Source organism: Nicotiana attenuata, unplaced genomic scaffold (assembly GCF_001879085.1).
Source record: "Nicotiana attenuata strain UT unplaced genomic scaffold, NIATTr2, whole genome shotgun sequence".
NCBI classification, from domain to species: Eukaryota; Viridiplantae; Streptophyta; class Magnoliopsida; order Solanales; family Solanaceae; genus Nicotiana; species Nicotiana attenuata.
The window spans coordinates 320,938-342,470 of NW_017670959.1; the positions used below are offsets into that span (position 1 = coordinate 320,938).

General features: G+C 34.5%; 2 protein-coding genes across 2 annotated transcripts; one reads left to right on the top strand and one right to left on the bottom strand.

Moving 5' to 3' along the window:
- Positions 1-1,888: 1,888 nt before the first annotated feature.
- Positions 1,889-3,166, bottom strand: LOC109244808. The gene has a single exon (XM_019411955.1). The coding sequence runs from the start codon at positions 3,164-3,166 to the stop codon at positions 1,889-1,891; it is 1,278 nt and encodes a 425-aa protein (XP_019267500.1).
- A 7,563-nt stretch (positions 3,167-10,729) lies between these two features.
- On the top strand, positions 10,730-16,654 carry LOC109244815 (gamma carbonic anhydrase-like 2, mitochondrial). Its single transcript, XM_019411966.1, has 2 exons — positions 10,730-11,241; positions 15,875-16,654. The coding sequence occupies exons 1-2, from the start codon at positions 10,860-10,862 to the stop codon at positions 16,249-16,251; spliced, it is 759 nt and encodes a 252-aa protein (XP_019267511.1). The 5' UTR covers positions 10,730-10,859; the 3' UTR covers positions 16,252-16,654.
- The last annotated feature ends 4,879 nt before the right edge of the window (positions 16,655-21,533 follow it).

Sequence of the window (21,533 nt, forward strand, 5' to 3'; positions counted from 1 at the left end):
AGGTGAACTATGACTATTATCTGCTATTGATGTCTCACCATTGGTGTTGATAGTGGGAGCTTTGCAGATGTAATCTTTCAAGTAGCTAGGGAGTTTGTGAGTTCTTTGAGGTCTGTTATGTGTTGGGCTTACAGCTTGTTCAGGTTGTGCAGAAACTGGTGAACCACTCTGAAAAGGTTGGTTTTGGTCTTGGGAGTGAAAATATGGTTCAGGGGATGTGTTGGAAGTTTCATTTGAGCTGGAGGAGCTTTGGTGAATTGGTTGAGGTGATGGTGATGGTGTTGATTCATGAATGTTATCCGTATCATCACTACCAAATGGAAGTCCATGTGACATTAATTGTTGATTAGGCTCACTTTCAGTAGGACTGGGAACAGGATCAGCATTATCAACATGACTCATGCTAGGACCTATATGAGGAAAAGAAAAAGGTAGATGCTCATATCTGGATGCCAAGTCAGTCTGCTTTCCTAGCAGGGTAAAGGGAAAAATTGATTCATAAAAGATCATATCTCTAGAAACATGTATCTTCCTTGTGGCTAGGCTGAGGACCTTGTATCCTTTTGATCCAAAGGGGTATCCTACAAAGACATGGGGTGAGGATCTTGACTCAAATTTGTCTTTGTGTGGTTTCAGGTTTGTAGGAAAACATAAACAGCCAAAACTCCTAAGATGTGAGTAGTTTGGTTTCCTCTTATATAAGACTTCAAAGGGGCATTTTCCTCTGAGGGATGTAGATGGTAGTCTGTTAATCAGGTAAGTGGAGGTTAGGATACATTCCCCCCAATACCTTAGGGGTAATTTGGACTGATATAGGAGTGCTCTTGCAGTTTCCAGCAAATATTTATGTTTTCTCTCCACTATGTCATTTTGTTGTGGAGTGTAAGGGCAAGTTTTCTGGTGGATGATTCCTTTAGTTTGGAAAAACATGGCTGCTTCAGTATTCACAAATTCTGAACCATTATCAGTTCTGATGGCTTTTATTGAAGTATTGAACTGGTTTTGGACCATTGCACAGAAAGCTTTCATAACATGCAAGGCATTGTTTTTGTTGGTCAGTAGGTGTGTCCAAGTGCACCTGCTATAGTCATCAACCAAGGTGATGAAATACTTATGATTGTCATGAGTTGGTGCATGATAGGGGACCCATATATCCACATGCAGAATTTCAAAAAATCTTGGTTGTAGAAGTGGTTTTGTCTGGGAAAGGGAGTCTAGTTTGTCTGGCCATGGGGCATATGGTACACAGAAAAGGTTGTTTACTTGCAAAGTTATTGGTATAGAGTTGATACCCTTCATTTTGATAAAAGGCACATGGCCCAGCCTATTATGCCACAAGAAATCCACAGAATCTTCATTAGAGACATATGCATTGCACACTGAATCTGAACTTTTATTGGATTTCAGAAAATCTTGTACACTTTTATTAGCACAAACATGAGGAGAAATGGATGCACTAGGTGCTGAACTACAAGGACAAATGGAAGTGTCTACATTATTGATGTTGTGACTACCTAAGGTGACTGTATTAGGTGTGGAGTTGTGTGTGAGTGATGTGGTGGAAATCTTATCTACAGCAGAAGAATTACTCTTTCTGAACTTGAATGGTAAAGGTAGAGGCTGCCTTTAGCCTTATCAATCTCCAGAGGCCTCCTCAGTGAAAGGCCATGTAGAAGAATACATGAGAATTTAGTGAATATGATGATGCAATCAAGTTGGACTGTCAAAGAATGAACAGAAATTAGGTTAAACTTGAAACTAGGCACATATAGAACTCTTTTTAGAGTGAAGTGAGGACTGAGAATGACATCTCCAATTACTGTCACCTTTACTTTGTAACCATTTGGTAAAAATACTAAGAAAGGGTAAGTTAAGACTTTGACATTACTCAATGAGGCTTGTTATAGGTCATATGGTTAGTAGCTCCTGAGTCAAGGATCCATGAATCAGCATTTTCCTTGAAACTTTCATAAGACTGTTTGTTTGACTCAATAGAAGAATGAAAGGCATTAACACCTGCAAAATTGACAGCTCCTCCAGTCATGCTTATGTTTCCAGAATTGTCTCCATTGTTTCCATTCTTAAAGGTCTCCAATATGTTCAGTAGTTGTCCATATTGTTCTTTGCTTAATTGCTGCATAGTCCTGCCCTGCTCTTGATGACTTCCTCCTTCATCTGGCATACCTGCTCCATCATTTGCTGCTTCAAATACATTTGCTGCTAGTTTCCTTCCTCTGTTGCTATTGTTGTACTTAAAATTTTGAGGGTATCCATGTAGTTTATAGCATTTTTCTTTAGTGTGTCCTGGCCTCTTGCAGAAATCACAGAATGGCCTATGTCTATTCCTCATGTAGCCTCTTCCATAGCTATTGTTTCCAATGTGTTGGTTATAGTTTTTCCTAAAGGTGTTGCTTCCTGGACCATTAACATTCAATGATGTGGATTCAATTACTAACTGTTGATTCTGTGGCTTAACTTCCCTTTGCTTCTCCTCTTGTATGAGAATAAAGAAAGTTTGAGCAATGCTTGGGAGAGGATTCATCATCAATATGCTCCCCCTCACGATAGTATATACCTCATTTAGGCCCATTAAAAACTGTATCAACCTCCTATCCTGCTCAGCCTTGTGCATGTTGGCTTTAGCTCCACAGGTGCACTGGCAGTTGCACTGTGAATGTGCATTCAATGTGTTCAATTCCTCCCACAACTTCTTCATCTTTGTGTAATACCTCGTTATATCAAGGGTTCCTTGGCTCAAGTCATTTATTTCCTTCTGAAGTTGATAGAGCTTTGCTCCATTAGTCTGATCATACCTATCTTCCAACTCCTGCCACAGCTCCTTTGCATCACTCACGTATTGCAAGCTATCCGCTAGATCCTTTGAAAGGGAATTTAAGATCCATGAAGTAACCATATCATCACATCGCTCCCATTGATCAAAAGTTGCATGTCCTACTGTTGGCTTCTGACACTTTCCAGTTATGAAGCCAACTTTGTTCTTTACTGAAAGAGCTCTAAGCACACCTCTTCTCCAAGATCTGTATCCTGTGCCATCAAAGGCCACAGGTACCAACACTGAAGCTGCACTCTCTGATGGATGCATGTAGAGGGGATTTGATGCATCTAAATTGTCCTTCTCCACAGTATTCTCCTTATCTCCAGCCATTATTTGTTTAGATCGGAAATCTCAATTAATTTGACCACGATTCAAAAATAAGGAATGAAATTCAGCATATACAATTGCTTCGCGAAGAACACAAGCTGAGAATGTTAACAAATTTGTTGCCAATAGACGAGATCGGACTGACTATAGCAGTTTCGACTAAAAAAAATTCAAACAGACTAACGACTTTGAAGAAACCTAGAAATTTCAACTTAGGATTGAAGATAGGATGAGGAGAGAATCGTGAATTACCTCGGAACATAAATCCTACGCTCTGATACCACGTGAAGAACGAAGAGTTGATCAGCAATGGTTGAGCTCGAGCTCAACTGCCATGGCTGAAAGCTGCGAAATGTAGAGAGAAAATAGAAGCTTCGAGAAGAACTCAAATTTTGGGAAGATTTCTCATTAGAATTGAAAATGCTAATCCTACTCAAACATATATAGTAGATGCTGCATTGCACAACTGGCACTTGTAACCGCCTAAACAAAATACTAACTAAAAATCGGAACACTAACTAAAAACTGGACAGCTAACAACCTAACTAACCCGTTACAATAGTAGCCATAGCCACACTTACAAAAATAGCCACTAGATAAATAATTCTAATCTTAACAGTCGGGATCAGAAATATTTATATGAAGGGATTCAAAAATATTCTAGGATATCATAATTGCGATTTTGAACCTATAACCTAAAGAATTTTGAGCTCACTTTACTACTATATTATAAATCAATACCATGTTTTTCTATGATTTGATTGTTCATGTAATTAGCTGACCTTGTCATACCAAAACCAATGATTGCGAAAATTTCAAACAAAAGAATGATTATTACCTCGAAACCAAAAAACAAAGATCCAATTTTTTTTAGCAGCATTTAGATTCTCTAATTCTCTGTCGAAATCTGAAGAGTTTCTTGATTCTGAAGGGGGTGAAGTTTGGATTGAGGTTGGCAGCATTTCGTAGGATGGGTTTGAAGAAACTCTAAAAGCTTCCATTCTGAATTTTAAATTTCAGAATTAAAGATTCACCCCAAGAAGCAAGGAAGAACAATTGGGATATTACCCATCGTTTTATAATAATATTGTACCGTTTTGTGGATATAACGTTTGAATAAACTGTATCGTTTGTGGTTGTTAAATAACATTTAATTGTTTAGTTTGACTGTATCGTACTGTACTATAACTTATAAGTTCACTAAAATACCCTCAATTGTTTTAAATAAAATTTATCAAGAATTACAACATAAAAATAATTTAAAAGAATCTCTCTCTACTAATTTATCATTAATTACGTAGCTTGGAAACAAGAGCAAAAACCTGAAAAAAAAGGTTAACTAATATTAGCAACAAAAAAAATAGTTAAAATGATGAAAAGAGACAAAGAAACGAACGGAGACTTGGATAAAAGAACGGGCAAACCAACTCTAGAAAAGATGGAAGAAGACAAAGCAGGTCAATAGGTTGGAGATTTTGAGTTAAAATAAAAAAAATTAATGATAGAATAGAATTATAGAGTAATAAGTAAGGGCATAATTGAAAAAAGAAAATAGGAAACGATCCCCCACACCAAATCGATTGTTTCATAAAATGGAGCTTTTGGTTGTCCTGGAACAATGGATTTAACGATACGATACACTCAATTTTAAATAAACAGTCAAAACAAACATTGTTCTGGGATAACAATACAATACGATACAATGGGTAACAACCATCCAAACAAGCAGTAACAATATAATAAAATAATTATATTTTGAATTTATTACAAAATATATTGTTACTTTATTATTATTATTTTAATATTATGTATATTAAAATGCAACAATGTATGCTGGTGTGTGTGTGATAGATTTTAAGTTCCACTACATTTATTATTCTCTATGTGTATATAAAGTTTTGAGTTTTGATTGTTATTACTAAATTTTTCTAAATTATAATTAAAGTTCATGTTAAAATTTTTTACAAATTTATTATAAAATTTACCTCTATTTTACGTCAATTATTTTTTATTACCTGCATTGTATAATTTATAAAAAATTTACTCTCTTTTATTCTCAATTCTATAAGCATATTGAGTTTTGATTGCTATTAATAAAATTACTTATACGAGTAAATTCTTTATTGTAATTTTTTATTTTTTTCATTTATTTCACTATTGAACACTATTAAATTATATTCTTGTTATGAAACAATAAAAGAAGAAAAAAAGTATTACAGAGAAAAGTAGAGAGAGAATTCTTATTGATTTGGATGAATTACAATGGAATAGAACCCTCTATTTATAGGGAGATGGTGACTTAGCCACCAAGCAGTGAACCCTAGAATCTCTCTAAATATAGACATTCACCATAAGTACAATTCTATTTATAACACTCCCCCTTGAATGTCTATTCAACAGATAATGTGCCTCGTTAAAACCTTAACTAAAATAAAACCCAGTGGGAAAAAAAATTTAGAGAAGGAAAAAGAGTACATATTTCTAACAATACGCCTTTTGGTTGCCTCGTTAAAAACCTTGCAAGGAAAACCCAGTGGAACAAAACCTTGTAAGGGAAAAAGAGTACAATGTGTATTAACTCCCCCTGATGAGAGCATCAATTCACATCCTTAAGCATTTGCATTCCAATCTTGTGCACCATCTTCAAAAGATCGTTGGTAGATATTTGCTAAACAATATCAGCCATATTAACTTCAACGAATTTGTTTCACCTTGAAATCATCATCCCTGATAGATGAATTGTCTTCATATGATCTTGTTGGAATCATCATTTCAATATCTAAACATAGGGGTGAAAACTCTTGCTATCATATTATCATGCTTATAGTTATAGCAAGATACATATGTGCACAAATTGCATTTATGATATAGTACTTCATGACCATGAATTCTATATGCTTTAAGCAATTTAAATCCTTCAAGGATTTTTAAGTCATATAAGCCATATAATAGACTTTAGATGCATATCAAGTTTCTTTAAGCAATTTAAATCCTTCAAGGATTGTTAAGTCATATAAGCCATATAATAGACTTTAGATGCATATCAAGTTTTCATGTCATGACAGACATATAAGATACATAAAGGTGATAGCACACACCATTGACTTTATACTTTTAAGTGTTTGAACTGCAGGTCAAAAACTTTGTCTTTCATATGAAACCAAATTCTACTTGAATTGTTTCTCCAGACTTAAGATCCTCTTATATATTTAGTGCTATAATCAATGTCGTCGACAAACATTTTATATCGGTTCCAACCTCCTTATTTTTCATAAAGACATAACATAGAGATCTCTTCATTCATATATTCAGGTACCTGAATCTCTCATGAGATTTTATGAAGTGTTATGTCATGTGGTCTTCTAGATCACTTGCCTCATTTATTATGATCATTTGCTCATCTTCTTTATCAAGAAGTTTTATTTGAAACCGATTTGTCTATACGCTTTAAGCGTACCATAGACTTTGTCCTTCTAGGACTTATTCTAATAGGAGCATTTGCAATGAGAATATAGTTACTTTCTTTGGGTCAGCAAATGCGTCTGGCATGCTTTACAATATATTGCAAATGAATTATCCTTTTATGAACTTCAAGTTCATATTATCTTATTCGAGGATCTAGGTGTACAAATGATAATTCATTCCACGTAACTTTTTCTCAACTGTTTATCATGTTTTCCCCCTCATGTTAGAAAAACTAACTTGTTTCCTCAACTTTGAAAATCCACCTTTGTGCGTTATGGTGTTAATCAAAATATGCACCGCACATCAATAATAATAAGATGAAATTGGTTCCTGACCCTGAACCACTTGTGAGGGGAGAAAATAATATACTTTGATATATAACGTATATCAATCTGATATAGATAACTTTGTTCTCATAAGCAATTGTTTAGCTATTAAGTAAAGGCACTTAATAAATTATTTTGCTAAACCAACTGTGATGTAAACCAACTTATCAAGATGAACTTCTTGAATAGAAAATCTGGAAATTATGCTCGAAATTAGATTATTGAGCAAGTTACCTCGCAAAATACCATGTTGCGGGTCATTAATAACCGCACATGTAACCATCTCATAGATGCATCTTATGTGGTATACATGGCAGGTGAATGGGCCCATATTCACCTTTGATATTTCCAGCATTCATGGGATTCAATCCCAATTTTAGTTGGTATATTAATTAATGAGAACAAGCAATATAAGAGAATTCGTAAAGAACTTTCTAGTTCTTTTAATATTTACCCATATGAATTCTCTATTATTTTTGCACATCATACTTAAATTGATATGGCTAAACCAATTATGCCAACTGAATAAATTATCAATATTGATAAACTTCAGATTTACACCATGATGTGTGCAATTATCAATAAACTCCAAGTTTATTATGATATGAGTTTTTATATCAATAAATATTCACTTTAGTGTGGTATTTTTTTATTTGTGTAGTACAAACTGGAGAATAAAACGGGTAGCTTTTGACATACATATTATCCCGCTACAAGTTGTAGTAATAGAAGATATTAAATCTTTCCTTTATTTATAGTCTCAATATAATCAACCACTTTCGCGTATACTTTGGAAACTGTTTCTTTGAGACTTACTACAACACAATACCTTATTGGTAATCAATTGTGTTTCTCCAAAATAGTAACAATTGGCCCTTCCAGAGCTCTCAATTAATTTGGTACTACCACATATTCATCAACATCCATATATTGAATATCTCTTTTAAAGAGAAAGTTATACCATTATGTTCATGGTCAAAATCATTATAGGCAAGATATGTTGCTTTCATTACTTTTGCCCTGTAATAATCACATTGCCATAATATTTTGGCATAATCAAAATAGTTATGTGATAAATGATCATTTATGCCATAATAATGGAATTATTTTCTTAATTCATCTCAAACCTGCTTCTAGAGGTGAGTGTGGCATATTCACTACCACTAGCACATTCATATTCTTCCAAGAATGAATATGTATTCATAAATCACATGTTGTCACATTCACATCATGAATGGACCATAATCATCTATATGTGCTTCACAAAATCTCATGTCAAATCAATGACAAATACTTTCACAAAGTGGGGGATTATTTTGAGGATCCTTATTGTTCTCATTACAACAATGACGATGATTATAATTTCGTCTATTGCTACGTCCACATCCATTGATACATTTTGTAGTAAATTTTGTCTTCTTTCAGACTTATCACATACTGCTATCACATTCTCTTAAGGGAATGAGAATGGAGCAAATTCAATGGGACGGGTTTTCAATTCTTTGCCAACAATAATACATGAATTTGATCATGGCAAGGCATAGAATTTTACCACTTCAGGTGGTTATAATTTCTTACAAACTCCATTAGAGTTATAATCAAACTTTGTTGTCTTTGCTTGTATATAAAATCAAATTATAGAATTTCAAGAATTTAAAAGAGAAAAATAAAGTAAAATACTTGCCTTAAATCCAAAATTTAATCATGAAGGAAGTTTATGGAATAATTGACAATCATTATGCTCAATCCCAAAGCTTCTACTCAATTGGTTAGAGTCTCGTGCTGATAACGTGTTATGAAACAATAAAAGAAGAAGAAGAGTATTACAGAGAAAAGTAGAGAGAGAGAATTCTTATTGATTTGGGATGAATTACAATAGAATAGAACCCTCTATTTATAGGGAGAGGGTGACTTAGCCACCAAGCAATGAACCCTAGAATTTCTCTAAATATAGACATTCACCATAAGTACAATTCTATTTATAATAATTCTTGAATACTACTTCTTACTTTTTTGGGTTTCATGTTTTTATTTGTCTATAGGTAAGTCGATAACATAAATTAAAATAAAAAAATTTCATTATATTAAAGAATAAATATTTTTGAAGGTAGTTGAAGAAGAAGACAAGAGCTACAAGTTGACTCACGAGGTTGAAGGAGAAGGGGCAAGATTCTTATTTCTACTTCATTCTATTCTGTTATTTTTTAAGCATTATCATATATAATATCAACATAGAGTGTGTTATAAACTCTGTGATGATCATAGAGTATCTAGTACTTTCTAATTCTTATTTATTACATGCTTGCTAGTAGATGATATAGTTCATGCCTCAATAGGAATTGTAAGGTAAGAGGTAGCTCAGTAAGTGTTTTTGCTATACGTCCATTGACTTTGGGAAGTATCCAAATGAGATTATTCGCCCTCGACTTTGCCGGTAGCCGTCTTGAGGCTCCATCATGAGGCGATGGAGACGCACATGAATGATTATATACCCAATGCAATAGAGGCAACACTATTGTAGCTTTTGCCCCCTTACTTGTACTTAGGGGTGTTCATGGTTCGGTTTGGATCGGTTTTTCCCTAAAAAGCAACCAAACCAAGTAAGTCGGTTTTTCAAATATTAGAACCAAACCAAACCAATTAAGTCGATTTTTATGTCGGTTTTTCGGTTTTTTCGGTTATTTGTCGGTTTTTTCTTAAATATAAGACATACACTATCAAACACATATTCCGGCGACCACATTTTCAATGTAACACTATCAAATCAATTGCCCTTTGAGAAATCTATTATTTACCAAGATATATTGATGATGATTGAATCAAATAGTGATGAATAATTTAAGGACCCAATTAAAAATATGATATATTTAACACAAAATGGATTCTTACACTAAACAAAAGAAAACTACCAATCAAACTAGAATGTAAAGGTAAAGAACTATATTAAAAGTGTAAACTATTAACATTTACCATAAACTTTTTGAAACTTTGTATAACAATATACATATTTATAGGTATAATAATAAATTTGAAATAGCTACTCCTATAGTCGGTTTAGTTCGGTTTTTTTCTGATTAAAACCAAAACCAAACCAAATTTGATCGGTTTCTAAAATTCAAAACCAAAACCAAACCAAACCAAAAAGTATCGGTTTTTTTGGTCGGTTTGATTTGGTTTTCGGTTTGGTTCGGTTTTTCGGGTTTTTATGAACACCCCTACTTGTACTCTTCTTTTGTGTTTTTATTTTATTTTATTATTAATAAAATAGCTACTAGGCAGCTTGCCCAGTAGTATAATTTGCTAAAAAGAATAATAGATAAAAATTATACAGGGTAAAATAGGCATTTTAAGAAGTCACCTTTGATATGAGGAGTAAAATGTTAATTGTTCAAATTTGGATGATGAGTTTAATTTTTAAAGCAAACTTGATGGATATAAATAATTTTTACCCAAATAAGAATTGAGCTCTTTTCCAATAGAGAAAAAAATAATGAGGAGAAAAGCCTTGATGATTTAATGAAATTAGAATTACAATATGGGATTTACTTCCACCATTCATATCGTGGCATAAGAAAATAAAGAGATTATAGTCATCAGCATTGATGGTAATGAAATTAAAGACAAAATTAAATACAGATGAAAAATAAATAAGGCACCTATATAGTAATTCTAAAACTTTTAAGGAGCTCATACAACTATCAGAAACTTTTGGATCCTAAATGGAAATATTCTTTCTTTATGAACTCCAATTTCTATTTCACACTTTTTCCTCAAGCCCCCAAAAGAAAACGAAAAACACCTCCAAGTCCACGACCCTATTGCTTCATTTCATTTCGCATCCATTCTCGAGCTCGCAAAATCCCTTTGTCTCACACACTCACACAGAAGCTGCTCCAAAATCTGAAATGGCGACTCTAGGTAGGTTATCGAGAAAAGTCATAGCAACAACTCTCTCCGGTCAACTCCGCCGCCACCAGAATCACAATCTCATCCGCCGCTCGCTGGCGACGGAGGCTCAAGCGGCAATAAAGGAATCGCCGGATCGAGTGAAGTGGGACTACAGAGGACAGAGGCAGATCATTCCACTTGGCCAGTGGGCCCCGAAAGTTGCCGTCGATGCCTACGTGGCGCCCAATGTTGTCCTTGCTGGTCAGGTGACTGTCTACGACGGCGCGTCTGTGTGGAACGGCGCCGTCCTTCGAGGAGATCTCAATAAGATTACAATAGGGTTCTGCTCTAGCATTCAGGAAAAGTGTGTGGTTCACGCTGCTTGGTCTTCTCCTACAGGTACATTAACGCTATTTGTCGATAAGATTTGAGTTTATATTTTATAACAATGAGCTTATTATGCTGATTAAATTGATGTCTTATTTCTAATTTATTTGAAATTTTGTTTGTTTTACGGAATTCTAGCATTTCATTGCTTAGGTGAAGTTAATCTGTTGGATATCGATAGTTGAGTTACATGTTTTGCGAGAAAATTAGTAGTGTGTAAAGTTACTTTAACTATGTTGCTAAGAACAAATTGTATTTAGAAGGATTTTGGAACTTAGTGAGGAATGTTGCCTTTGAGTCTGAATGATGTTTCATGTTCTAAAGTCAAATGTCTACGTGAACTTGTGGAATCTGGAAACCTTGTTGAATGTTCATTGATTAGACTTTACAATCGAAGCAGTCCATCCTGTCGGAAGCTTTCCAAAACATAGAAAGCTTGTAAGTCAAGTGAACAATTGAATCATAATTTTGGTAATTGATTCAACGGATTCAATTAGGGACAAGTGTTTTACTCTTTATCTATCTTGTCTTTTCCACAAAAGAGGGGATCCTTCCCTGAAATAAAACTGACTAGTCAACGCGGTGCACCTGATATTTCTAATGCACAAAAGGTATAGTGTAGATCCCAAGGTATGCTAATTGCAGCAAGACAACATAAGCCCCTATACCCAATGTTTTGAAGTGAAACTGAAAACTTTCAAGGGTTCGGGGCTTTAAGCAAGAAGCGAGAAGCAAAATGTACATGTTATTGAAGTGAAGTGGTTTCCAAAACGAAGGAGGATTAGGGGAAGAAGGTCGTTGCAGGAAATGTAACTCCGAAGCTCTTGAAAATGGAAGACGTGCTCTATTGGGAAGCAATTTATGAGCTGGAGGATAAGGTCATCGCAGTAAAGTTCTAGAGAAATTGCAACTTCAAATAAATAAGAAGAGCAGTAGGAGAGGCCGGTTTTGAAGCCCTAATTTTGGTAATATTTAGTCGGATTTTTTATTTCTTTTTGCTTCTGATGCAAATGCTAGATAATACAGAAGTGCACGTCTTGCTCTGTTGTTATCACTTCAGCCCTAAAAGCAGTTTAATCTCACTTTGCCTCACTTTGACTCTCAGAATCAAGCGGGCCTTGACTTTGAATGAGAACACAACTTTCTTAGTGATTTACAATGTTGAATAGAAACATCTTCAGGAAAATAAGGAAACTATCAATAAGAACTATTGATTGCTTGTTACTTTCACAAGATCAGCATATTACTAGCGGGACTTGAGTCATTATGAATGCATATACTGAAGTAAGCGAAGTATAGTGTTTAAGCAGGAACACGATCTAAAATGTGGGACGGTAAATGCTCTCTAAAGCGTGCTTGTCAAATATATTCTACAATGATAAGTTATTTTGACAAAAATATGGTTGGAAATTAGGATTTTTTTTTACACCTATAAACATGTTCTCTCAATGTTATGCCAAAAACAGTAAGCATATATATAATTCCACGGGATACCTGCCACCTCCCACCAGCAATAGGTGTCCCCAAGGCTTGGACGGATGGAAGAAATCACCTAATGTTTTTGCCCCCGTTGAAATTTAAACCTGAGACCTCAAGATTCTCAACCCACTTCATTGACCACTAGGTCACACCTTGAGTGCATCACTAATATATTTTTACCTTGGCAGAGGTGATTTTAATTTGCTTATTAAGCCTCAGTTGCCTGCTCATGGGCTTTAATATGAGGGATTTGTAGAATTTGTGAAGGGGTTATGGAAACTTTAGAAAGACCTCAAATAGATCTGACCTAAGAGTTGTGGAAGTCAAAATGGTTGATTACATAAAATTTGATTCAGGTTTTAGCATGTTATACCTATAGTCACCTGCTGCCTGAAACATTGCTCAAACCTCTCTCTTTTCAGGACTTTGTCTAACAACTATGTTTCAATCCACAAACAGACAGATTTGCCTTTCGATAAAATACTTCTTTTCTTATTTGTGTAACAAAAAAATACATTTTCTTAGTATTTGCTAATGAATTTAATCCTTCGATGACATTTTATCTCTTCTAACTGAATCCGCTGCTCTCTAAAATGAAGAAATAATAATTAAGCAAGCAATGAATAGCGTTCTTAGGTTCAAATCACAGTGGGGGCATAAAACGCTAGATGATTTCTTCCTATCTTCCTAAATAATACTGGGATGGAGTTACCCGGTACTTACGCGCAGTTACGTTGTGGAAAGTAGTAGGTACTTGGTGAAATAGTCGAGGTGGGTGTAAGCTGTTACTGATACCACCATCATTCTGAAAGAAAAAGAAATTAATCAATCAATTGCATCTCAAGTCCAAACTATTTGGGTTGGTTGATGAACCCTCTACATCCATTCTGTTCTAATTTAGCTCATTTCATTCCAATACTAGAAATCATTTTATCTTGTGAGGTAAATTACAGTTCTCCAAAAGCAGAGCTTATGTAAATCTCACACTTATCTTTATGTTTTTTTTTTTTTTTTTTTTTTTTTTGATTTGCACCGGGTGTCCGAGTCTCAGAGCCCCGACTAATCCCGGGGGTGCACAGGCCCTCGGCAAGGAGTTTCCCGCAAGTGCACCACGGTTAATTCAGGTTTTTACCCAGTCCGATGGCCCTCAGGAATTGTTTGCACCCAGTGGGTTTCGAACTTGAGACCTTGAAAGGGAGCAAACCCCAAGGCTCAAGTCAATTGCCACCGGCCCTTTATGTTTACATAGAAGTGTTCCTTACCAAAAAAAAAGTGTACTTAGAAGTGTATAGCCAGACTAAAAAGACTGATGACAAATACTGAACCTAATGTGAATGTGATGACAGTAACTAATCTTTAATCCTGTCTAGTTGGTCAAAATATAAAGAAAAGTAAATCTCAAACATATAATTATGAAGAAACAAGTAATAGTCAAGCTGAGAAGAAAGAGAAATAAAGACTGAGCAATTCCTTGAGGAAAGATCCCATATGGTGAGTAGCAAACTGCAAAGGGAAGATAAAGAGGGCCTAGGACTCTTTGGTAGGAGGAAAAAGTATGACTATGAGGTAAAGAGGGTCTAAGGCTCTTTGCTAGAAAAAATAAGAGGTAGCCATGAAGGAGATTGTAGTGACTTGGAGGGAGGAGAATTTAAATAACAAATTATAAGATATAGGGATGTCTGATTCATATTATGGGTAAAGATTATTGTTTTTCTAATTTTTTGTCGGTGATTATTGTTTTTCTAATTAAAAAACATAAAAGAAGAAGAATCCGATTTTTGACATATGCAATTAAGTTTATTATGTGGTAGGTGGGTGGGGGCTGTGGGATGCTGTATCCTCACAGGGGGTAACATAACTTATGCAGACACGCCTCTCATATTCATGTTTTATGCTGCTGGTTGATATAATGAGTAACCACTAAAGTCTTGACCCTGCTGCATAGTTCATCCTACTATAGAATAAAGCTGAAGAAAATGACTACTGCCTCTCACTGTAACATTGAAACGACAAAACTACCCAAAGAATTATAAAGAAATGACAGTAACGTGTGTTTGAATGACATATCACATTTTCTGTTAGCAACTTAAATAATATCTGAAAGAATGCAGTATTGAAGTTCGGACTTTGGTCTTCCCCTTGAAGGCTGATCCAAATTTTCTTGTGATTTTGCTGATTATGTTCTTATACAACTGCTACGTTGTTTTAAACTTGAAACTATTCCAGTTATCACGTTCTTAATGTTATGCGGTTTAGAATTGATTTAACGCTTTAAAGGACCAATTTTAGTTTATGCCTGGTAAGTTATCAAAGAGGTTGGGAATTTGCTATCTAGTATGATGAAAATATATAGGGATAGGAAGAATGATAATCAGTGACCTAGAGAATCCATATGATTAGAGTGTTGAGAGAAGTCCTTTACTAGGTATTGGAGGAGAAAATAATTCATATCAGATATATCTTTTACCAACTCCATCTGAAAGCTTTTAAGATTTTTGATATTTGTGGTTGTCTTTAGTTGCATATCCCTTATTTCCCTTAGAAACTGCATCTTCTTGAAGCATTCTGAGGTGACCAAACCTCTATCAGTCTTATCCTCAAGTAGGTTGATAATCAGTGTTATCAAAGGTGAAAAGCGCAAAAATGCTCTAAGATCTATTAGGCCTTTAAGCGCAAATAGAGCGTGGGCTTTAATGAAGAAAGGCGCAAATGGAGAAAGACTACAAATATGTACGTGTAGTCCAAGCTAATATCAATAAGCATGAATACCAAATATAAGGACAAATAAATTGAAGAAAATTGACGATATAAAGTAAAATATCAATTGCTTTTTTCTGTTTTTGATGAAGTAAAATGAATATCAATTGCTTAGTCGCCTCTTTAGGATTACGCTCATTGGTAAGGAAAAGTATGCCTTAAAGCCTTGATGACAACACTGAAGCGCTCGCTAAGCGAGGCGAAGCGCTCAACATGTTTTGAGCCTCGCTTTAGGGCTTAAGCGCGCCTTTGATAACACTGGGTTGATTTCTTTTCCTAGTCCAACTAAGATTTGCAGCTAAGCAGAATGATATATTATCTATCTTTATCTGTTCCTAGCCGATCAAGGTGCATTTTCTTTGGAAAATACTTGTATGTGACACTTCAATTTTTGCTGTTCGTTTAACAGGGTTGCCAGCTGAAACATTAGTAGACAGGTATGTTACAGTTGGTGCATACAGTCTGTTGCGATCCTGCACAATTGAGCCTGAATGCATTATTGGCCAGCATTCTATCCTTATGGAAGGTTCATTGGTGGAGACTAACTCTATTCTTGAAGCTGGGTCAGTGCTCCCACCTGGGAGGAGGATTCCAAGTGGTGAACTCTGGGCAGGGAATCCCGCAAGGTTCGTCAGGACCTTGACCCATGAAGAGATAAAAGAGATACCGAAGCTTTCTACTGCAATAAATGATCTGGCCAATGCTCACCACTCAGAATTTCTGCCTTACTCCACCGTATATTTGGAAGTTGAGAAGCTTAAGAAGTCTTTTGGAATTTCAATTTAGAATTTTTGTTTGATTGATTGTACTTGTTGGGAGGTTTTCTTTGGAGAAAATAAGAAAATTGTAAGACTCTTTAAGTGAAACTTAGAGTCTCTTGTTTTCATGTGATTCTACAATCCAGCAAAGTGAATGTTTGTTCTCTGTTGAAGGATTTTCTTCTGACACTCGGATGTCTTTGGTCATCAATACATGTTATGCTTTCCAGAAGCTTGTATATGCTTTGACTTTTCCTGTTATTAGATGAAGAGCTATAGGTAACCACATCAGTGTGTAATCGGACCTTGAATGGCAGTGAGCATTGTGGTTTTGCTTGAAAGCATAAGAAGTTCAATCTGTCGATTGTTCTCCAAATTTTGGAGGGGAAGGAATATGAAATGTAGTAATATATGATTTTTACAAGCCGAAACCTATGTTTCGGATATCTTGTATTGGTCTACTTGTCGTGAATGGTCATTTTTTCTCTTCTGATGATGCTTGAGATTTGTCTCCAAGTGCTGCTATGCATTACTTTTTGACGAAACAATAGCAAATAACATCATCGGATTTCAATTTAGCACGATCTAATTCCAAATTTTCACCCAACCGAACTCTTCTAACATATACTATAGTTTTTTTTTTGCAGTAGTAGGATCACTATAACTGATGCATCAAGTTCAAGAGTTGCTCTTGCAAGATTTTTTTTCTTAAAATAATTAAGTGATCATCAGATGGAAGCCGGCAGAGGTAGGTCATGTGCCTTTTATTCCAAGATTTATTAGACCATGGAAAAACGCTTGTGAATGTGCAAGGGTCAAATACCATCTTTTCCAATTAATTTCTTTGGGCCACATTTGTTGCAGGTGGATATGAATTCTGCACAGAAAGGGACAAAAGAATTAGGTGAGCATATTTATTCTTATTTTTTTTGTTTAAAAGGATAAGAATCATTAGTTTCTACATGTCTTTTTAACCCAAAATAATCGACCAATAAAAGAAAATCAATAATTATTTGTAGAATAGGCCATCCACTAGATATTCTTGTTAGTATAAAGCCGTACAAACTGATAATTGCGAACCAATTTAATAATTTGCTTCCACATTTCTTGTTGAGTTGTTATGTCGATTGTCGAATATAAAACAGTACTTTAATATCCCACGATCAAAATTTGAAAACTACAGCCAATGAACACTACCAGATCCAATGTGATCCTTGTTTGATTATCAAGTCTATAATTTTCAATAGTATGGTACAAGAGATAGGATAATATTTTACACTTCAATGTTGGTGACTGAATTCCATTTTATATCCAACAATTGAACAAGTCTACAGATAAGGCTAAAGTACAGAGAATATGTGAAAAGTTATTTGACCAATTAAAACAATTTTTGGGCATCAAATAATGGTTTTAAGAACGCATAAAATAAACATCATCACAGCTTGTGTCCAAATGGTGCCACAATTTTATTTTATTTTGTTGGTAAAATCTAAGGTAAAATAGAATAAGTGACTAGTCATATTCCTTTTTCCGTAATTCGAAAACGTGATTCTACCACTGTTTAAACCATATTTGTCAGTGTGGCTATACAGAATTTGGGGGGGGGGGGGGGGGGGAATACATATTTAAGCAACAATACGATCTATTATAATGACATAATGGTGACGGCTTATTGACAACTATGAAAAAGCACATTTATAAATGATAATTAGGTTAGGTTAACAACAAGTTGACAAATGATTAAAAATCAATCTTTTAGAAATGCAAACAGAAATATAAATAGAGGAGAGGGGACCTCTTTTTGTGACATTTTAGGTGTTTATCATCAACCACTACGTATGTCGTGGAAGCCCATTTGACTTAATCTTATGTTTTTTTTAAACTATAAATTCCAATGATACTATTTTTCTTTCTTATATTAGTTATTCCCTTTTCTCCTCTCTAAATTAGGGTTCCATCATTTCTACCATAAACATGCCGGCTATTAGAAATCTTGCTACAACAAGCTCTTAGATTTTGATGATCTACAACATAAGAATTATGAAGTGGAAAGGTAAATTAAAAGTCTCTTATTCTTTTTTATTTTTCTCTTTGTAGTTAGCAGCATATGTAAATAGTAGAATGATGTTGGAATGGCTCAATCAAATCAAATTCCCCAAATATTTGTGTCATTTAATTTGATTGAGCCGTGCCAATATCATCTTAGCTATGCTCTTCTATCCTTTTTTATATTTTTGTTTTCCATTTTTTTGACAAACAATGGTGAAACTTATGTTGATCCTGATCAAGTTAAAAGATATACGTTTTGTATTGATACATATTGTCTCTAATAGAACAAGTAATATTTGAAGATGTCAATAGGTTTTATCTTTTTGTCATCTTCCCTTCAAGTATTGGATTTTTTTGGAAATTTCCTCATCCAGTGTCCAGTATCCGTATTGGGGCCCGACTAAATTCATATTCGCTCCGGAAAGTTACGGATTGGGAGTATAGCGCTCCCTAACAAAGGTGACTCTATACCAGAGTTCGAACAGAGACCTCTTTGTTAAGGATAAATAAGTACTTACCAGTTACCACTCCACCACAATCTTGTTGGACAAACAGTTTCAGTAGTTTGATGTTCATATTGTAGATGATATTTACCTAAATAGAACGTCGTCATTTGGCATAACACAAATATTGGGATAACATTAATGGATTATAATAGTACGTATTAAACTTTAAGAACTCTGGCATTCTGATATGAAATTTATAGCTTAAAACTAACATGAAATATGAGGAAAATTGTTCTTGGACCATAACAATTACTTAAATTTTTTCCTTTTCAAGAAATATATAGGAGTATGATTCTTAGCATATCATGGAACAATAACACCGCGTAATTTAGAATGTGAAGAGAAGTTTTAAGTAGTTGGATAACCTTTTTATGTTCTAGTGTAGTAAAGTTAAATGTATCAATTATCATTGTTTGTGGTGTCTAAGTAGGGGCACAGAAGATGATTATGATACCATAAGACTATTTTTATGGAGTATAACTTTGGTTGAACTCTTTTTGTAGAAGTATTTGTAGTGTCTTAACTAAAACTGTTACTACTATTTAATAATACTGTACTTCTTGTTTACAGTACTACTTAACAATTTATAAATCATGTTAGTTATTAGAAATAATTTTTGCAAACGAGGTTCACATTAAATATGGCTTTCGGGTTTGAGAAGTTTTATTGTGTGCCTCACACAACTTACATTAGTTGTGTGAGACTCCTCTTTCTCTCACAAATTTGTGGACCCCAAATCTTACACTTCTGGGTCCACAAAATCTGGGTCCACAAAATTGTGAGACAAAAAAAATACCTCATACAATTAGTGTCAGTTGTATGAGACACAAAATAAAATTTTTCGTAAAAACATGATCTCTCATTTACTGCCAAAAATTGCACGGTGCGGCCGCCCTGCATGAGGCTGGTATTAGCGGAATATCTTGTAATTGATGGTATTTAATAAATGGCTCCGACGTTCTTTCCTTTGTGTAGGCTTCAGCTACGATCTACCAATATGGTAGGATTCTGTGTCAAATATAACATTAATATAGTATAACATTATAGCTAAAAAATCTACCATTTTTGTCATACTATTTTGTACCAAATTGCAATTTTTTGAAAAATGATTTGTTGAACAAACAGACAAAGTATGTCAATTAGGTAATTTTTAATAAACAATTTAACGGCTAGGTTGCTTGCAAATAACACAAATCATGCTAATTTGGTGAAGTTTGAAGAACAATCACCAAGCACAAAATTATTCAACTGGGTAGGTTGTGAACAATTTAACAAATAGGTGAATGCACATAACAAAAACAAATTAAGTTACCAATTTGGTAGAGTTTCGTGAACAATTGAACATGCACAAAATCATGCCAACTGGATGTTGGCATGATTTTGTATAGACTTTGATGAACAATTTAACACATAGTTCAGTTGGCATGATTTTGTATAGACTTTGATGAACAATTTAACAGATAGTTCAATTGCAGATAACATAAAGTTATGCTAAATATGGTAGAATTTGGTGAATAATTGAACAAATACAAATCGTGCCAACTGGGTAGAGTTTGTGAACAATTAATAACATATGTAGAGTGAATATAACACAAACTAGATCTACCAATCCGGTATAAAGATCCCAGAAGAGCAATAACTGTGTGCTCGGGTCCGGAGGTATTTTTCAAATGGCACCAATTATCCGAAAACAATTTCGTTTTTGGATTACTTTAACTGTAATATATTTCTGCTCGTAAATCTCTCCTTCAATATTTTAATATTCTGATGCATGTTTTTGTAGTCTTTTCTCATTTAAATTTCGTAACTTGAGCAAGCTGATCAACGTTTGTTTAACTCTAATAACTAAGGTCGTAATAGCATGTTTTAAAACTTGAAGTTGAAATAATATCAACAGAAAAGTTACTCTTCAACATGAGCTGCAACGGTCAACAACTTTACTCGGTGGAAAGTTGAGCATGCTGATTGCTGAATAAATCATTTATGAAGAAGAATATACATAAAATTAATTATGTGAAATTGGAGTGACCCCTTTTATTTTTATTTTCCTTATGGTGATTCTGAAATCAATGACTGGCAGAAGAGATCATGTACAACTAAGAATTACAAGGGTTTGAGTGAAGATTGTTTTACAAAACATGCACTTCAGATTATATAGCTTCGTGTATGGGGACGTGAAGCAGCAAATCTATTATTTACCCCTTCTTTTCATTATTAGGCAATGAAGGCAGCAGCGGCGGAACCAGTATTTTCGTTAAGAAGTGTCAAAATATATAAAAATAAACATATTAGGAAATTAAGGGGAGTCAATACATAGTATATATACATATAATTTATTTTTTTATCTACCGACACAGTATATTTTTCCCGCGAAGTGACATCCCTACCTATAAAGTGGCTCCGCCACTGGAAGGCAGCATGAGGAGAGTAACTTAGGCTACTGCTACTGTAGGGATGACAATGGGGCAGGGCGGGGCGGATTTTGTTTTAACCCACAAAATCTCAATCCGTCCCGTCCCACCCGCTCTATTTTTTTTTTAAAAATTTTGAATTTTCTGCTCAAGCTGTTTAAGTTAGTTAATTATATTTACTTTCAAAACTAATTCATTTTCCTTTTTCTTTGGTATATATCAAATGGAATGTTTCATTTGGGATTTCAAATCTAGGTTACATTTAAGAGTTAAGACTAAAGGCATTTTGGTTGCTTCAGTTGTATCTTGCTGAAGAATATGCTTTTGGGAGTTTAAAACCCCCC

What these genes read in the sequence shown, in the direction of transcription:
- LOC109244815 (XM_019411966.1), top strand. Translation starts at nt 10,860, where the DNA reads ATGGCGACTCTAGGTAGGTTATCGAGAAAAGTCATAGCAACAACTCTC. An exon ending in TGCTTGGTCTTCTCCTACAG is followed by an intron (nt 11,242 to 15,874) that starts GTACATTAACGC and finishes TTCGTTTAACAG; the next exon opens with GGTTGCCAGCTGAAACATTA.
- LOC109244808 (XM_019411955.1), bottom strand. Translation starts at nt 3,166, where the DNA reads ATGGCTGGAGATAAGGAGAATACTGTGGAGAAGGACAATTTAGATGCA.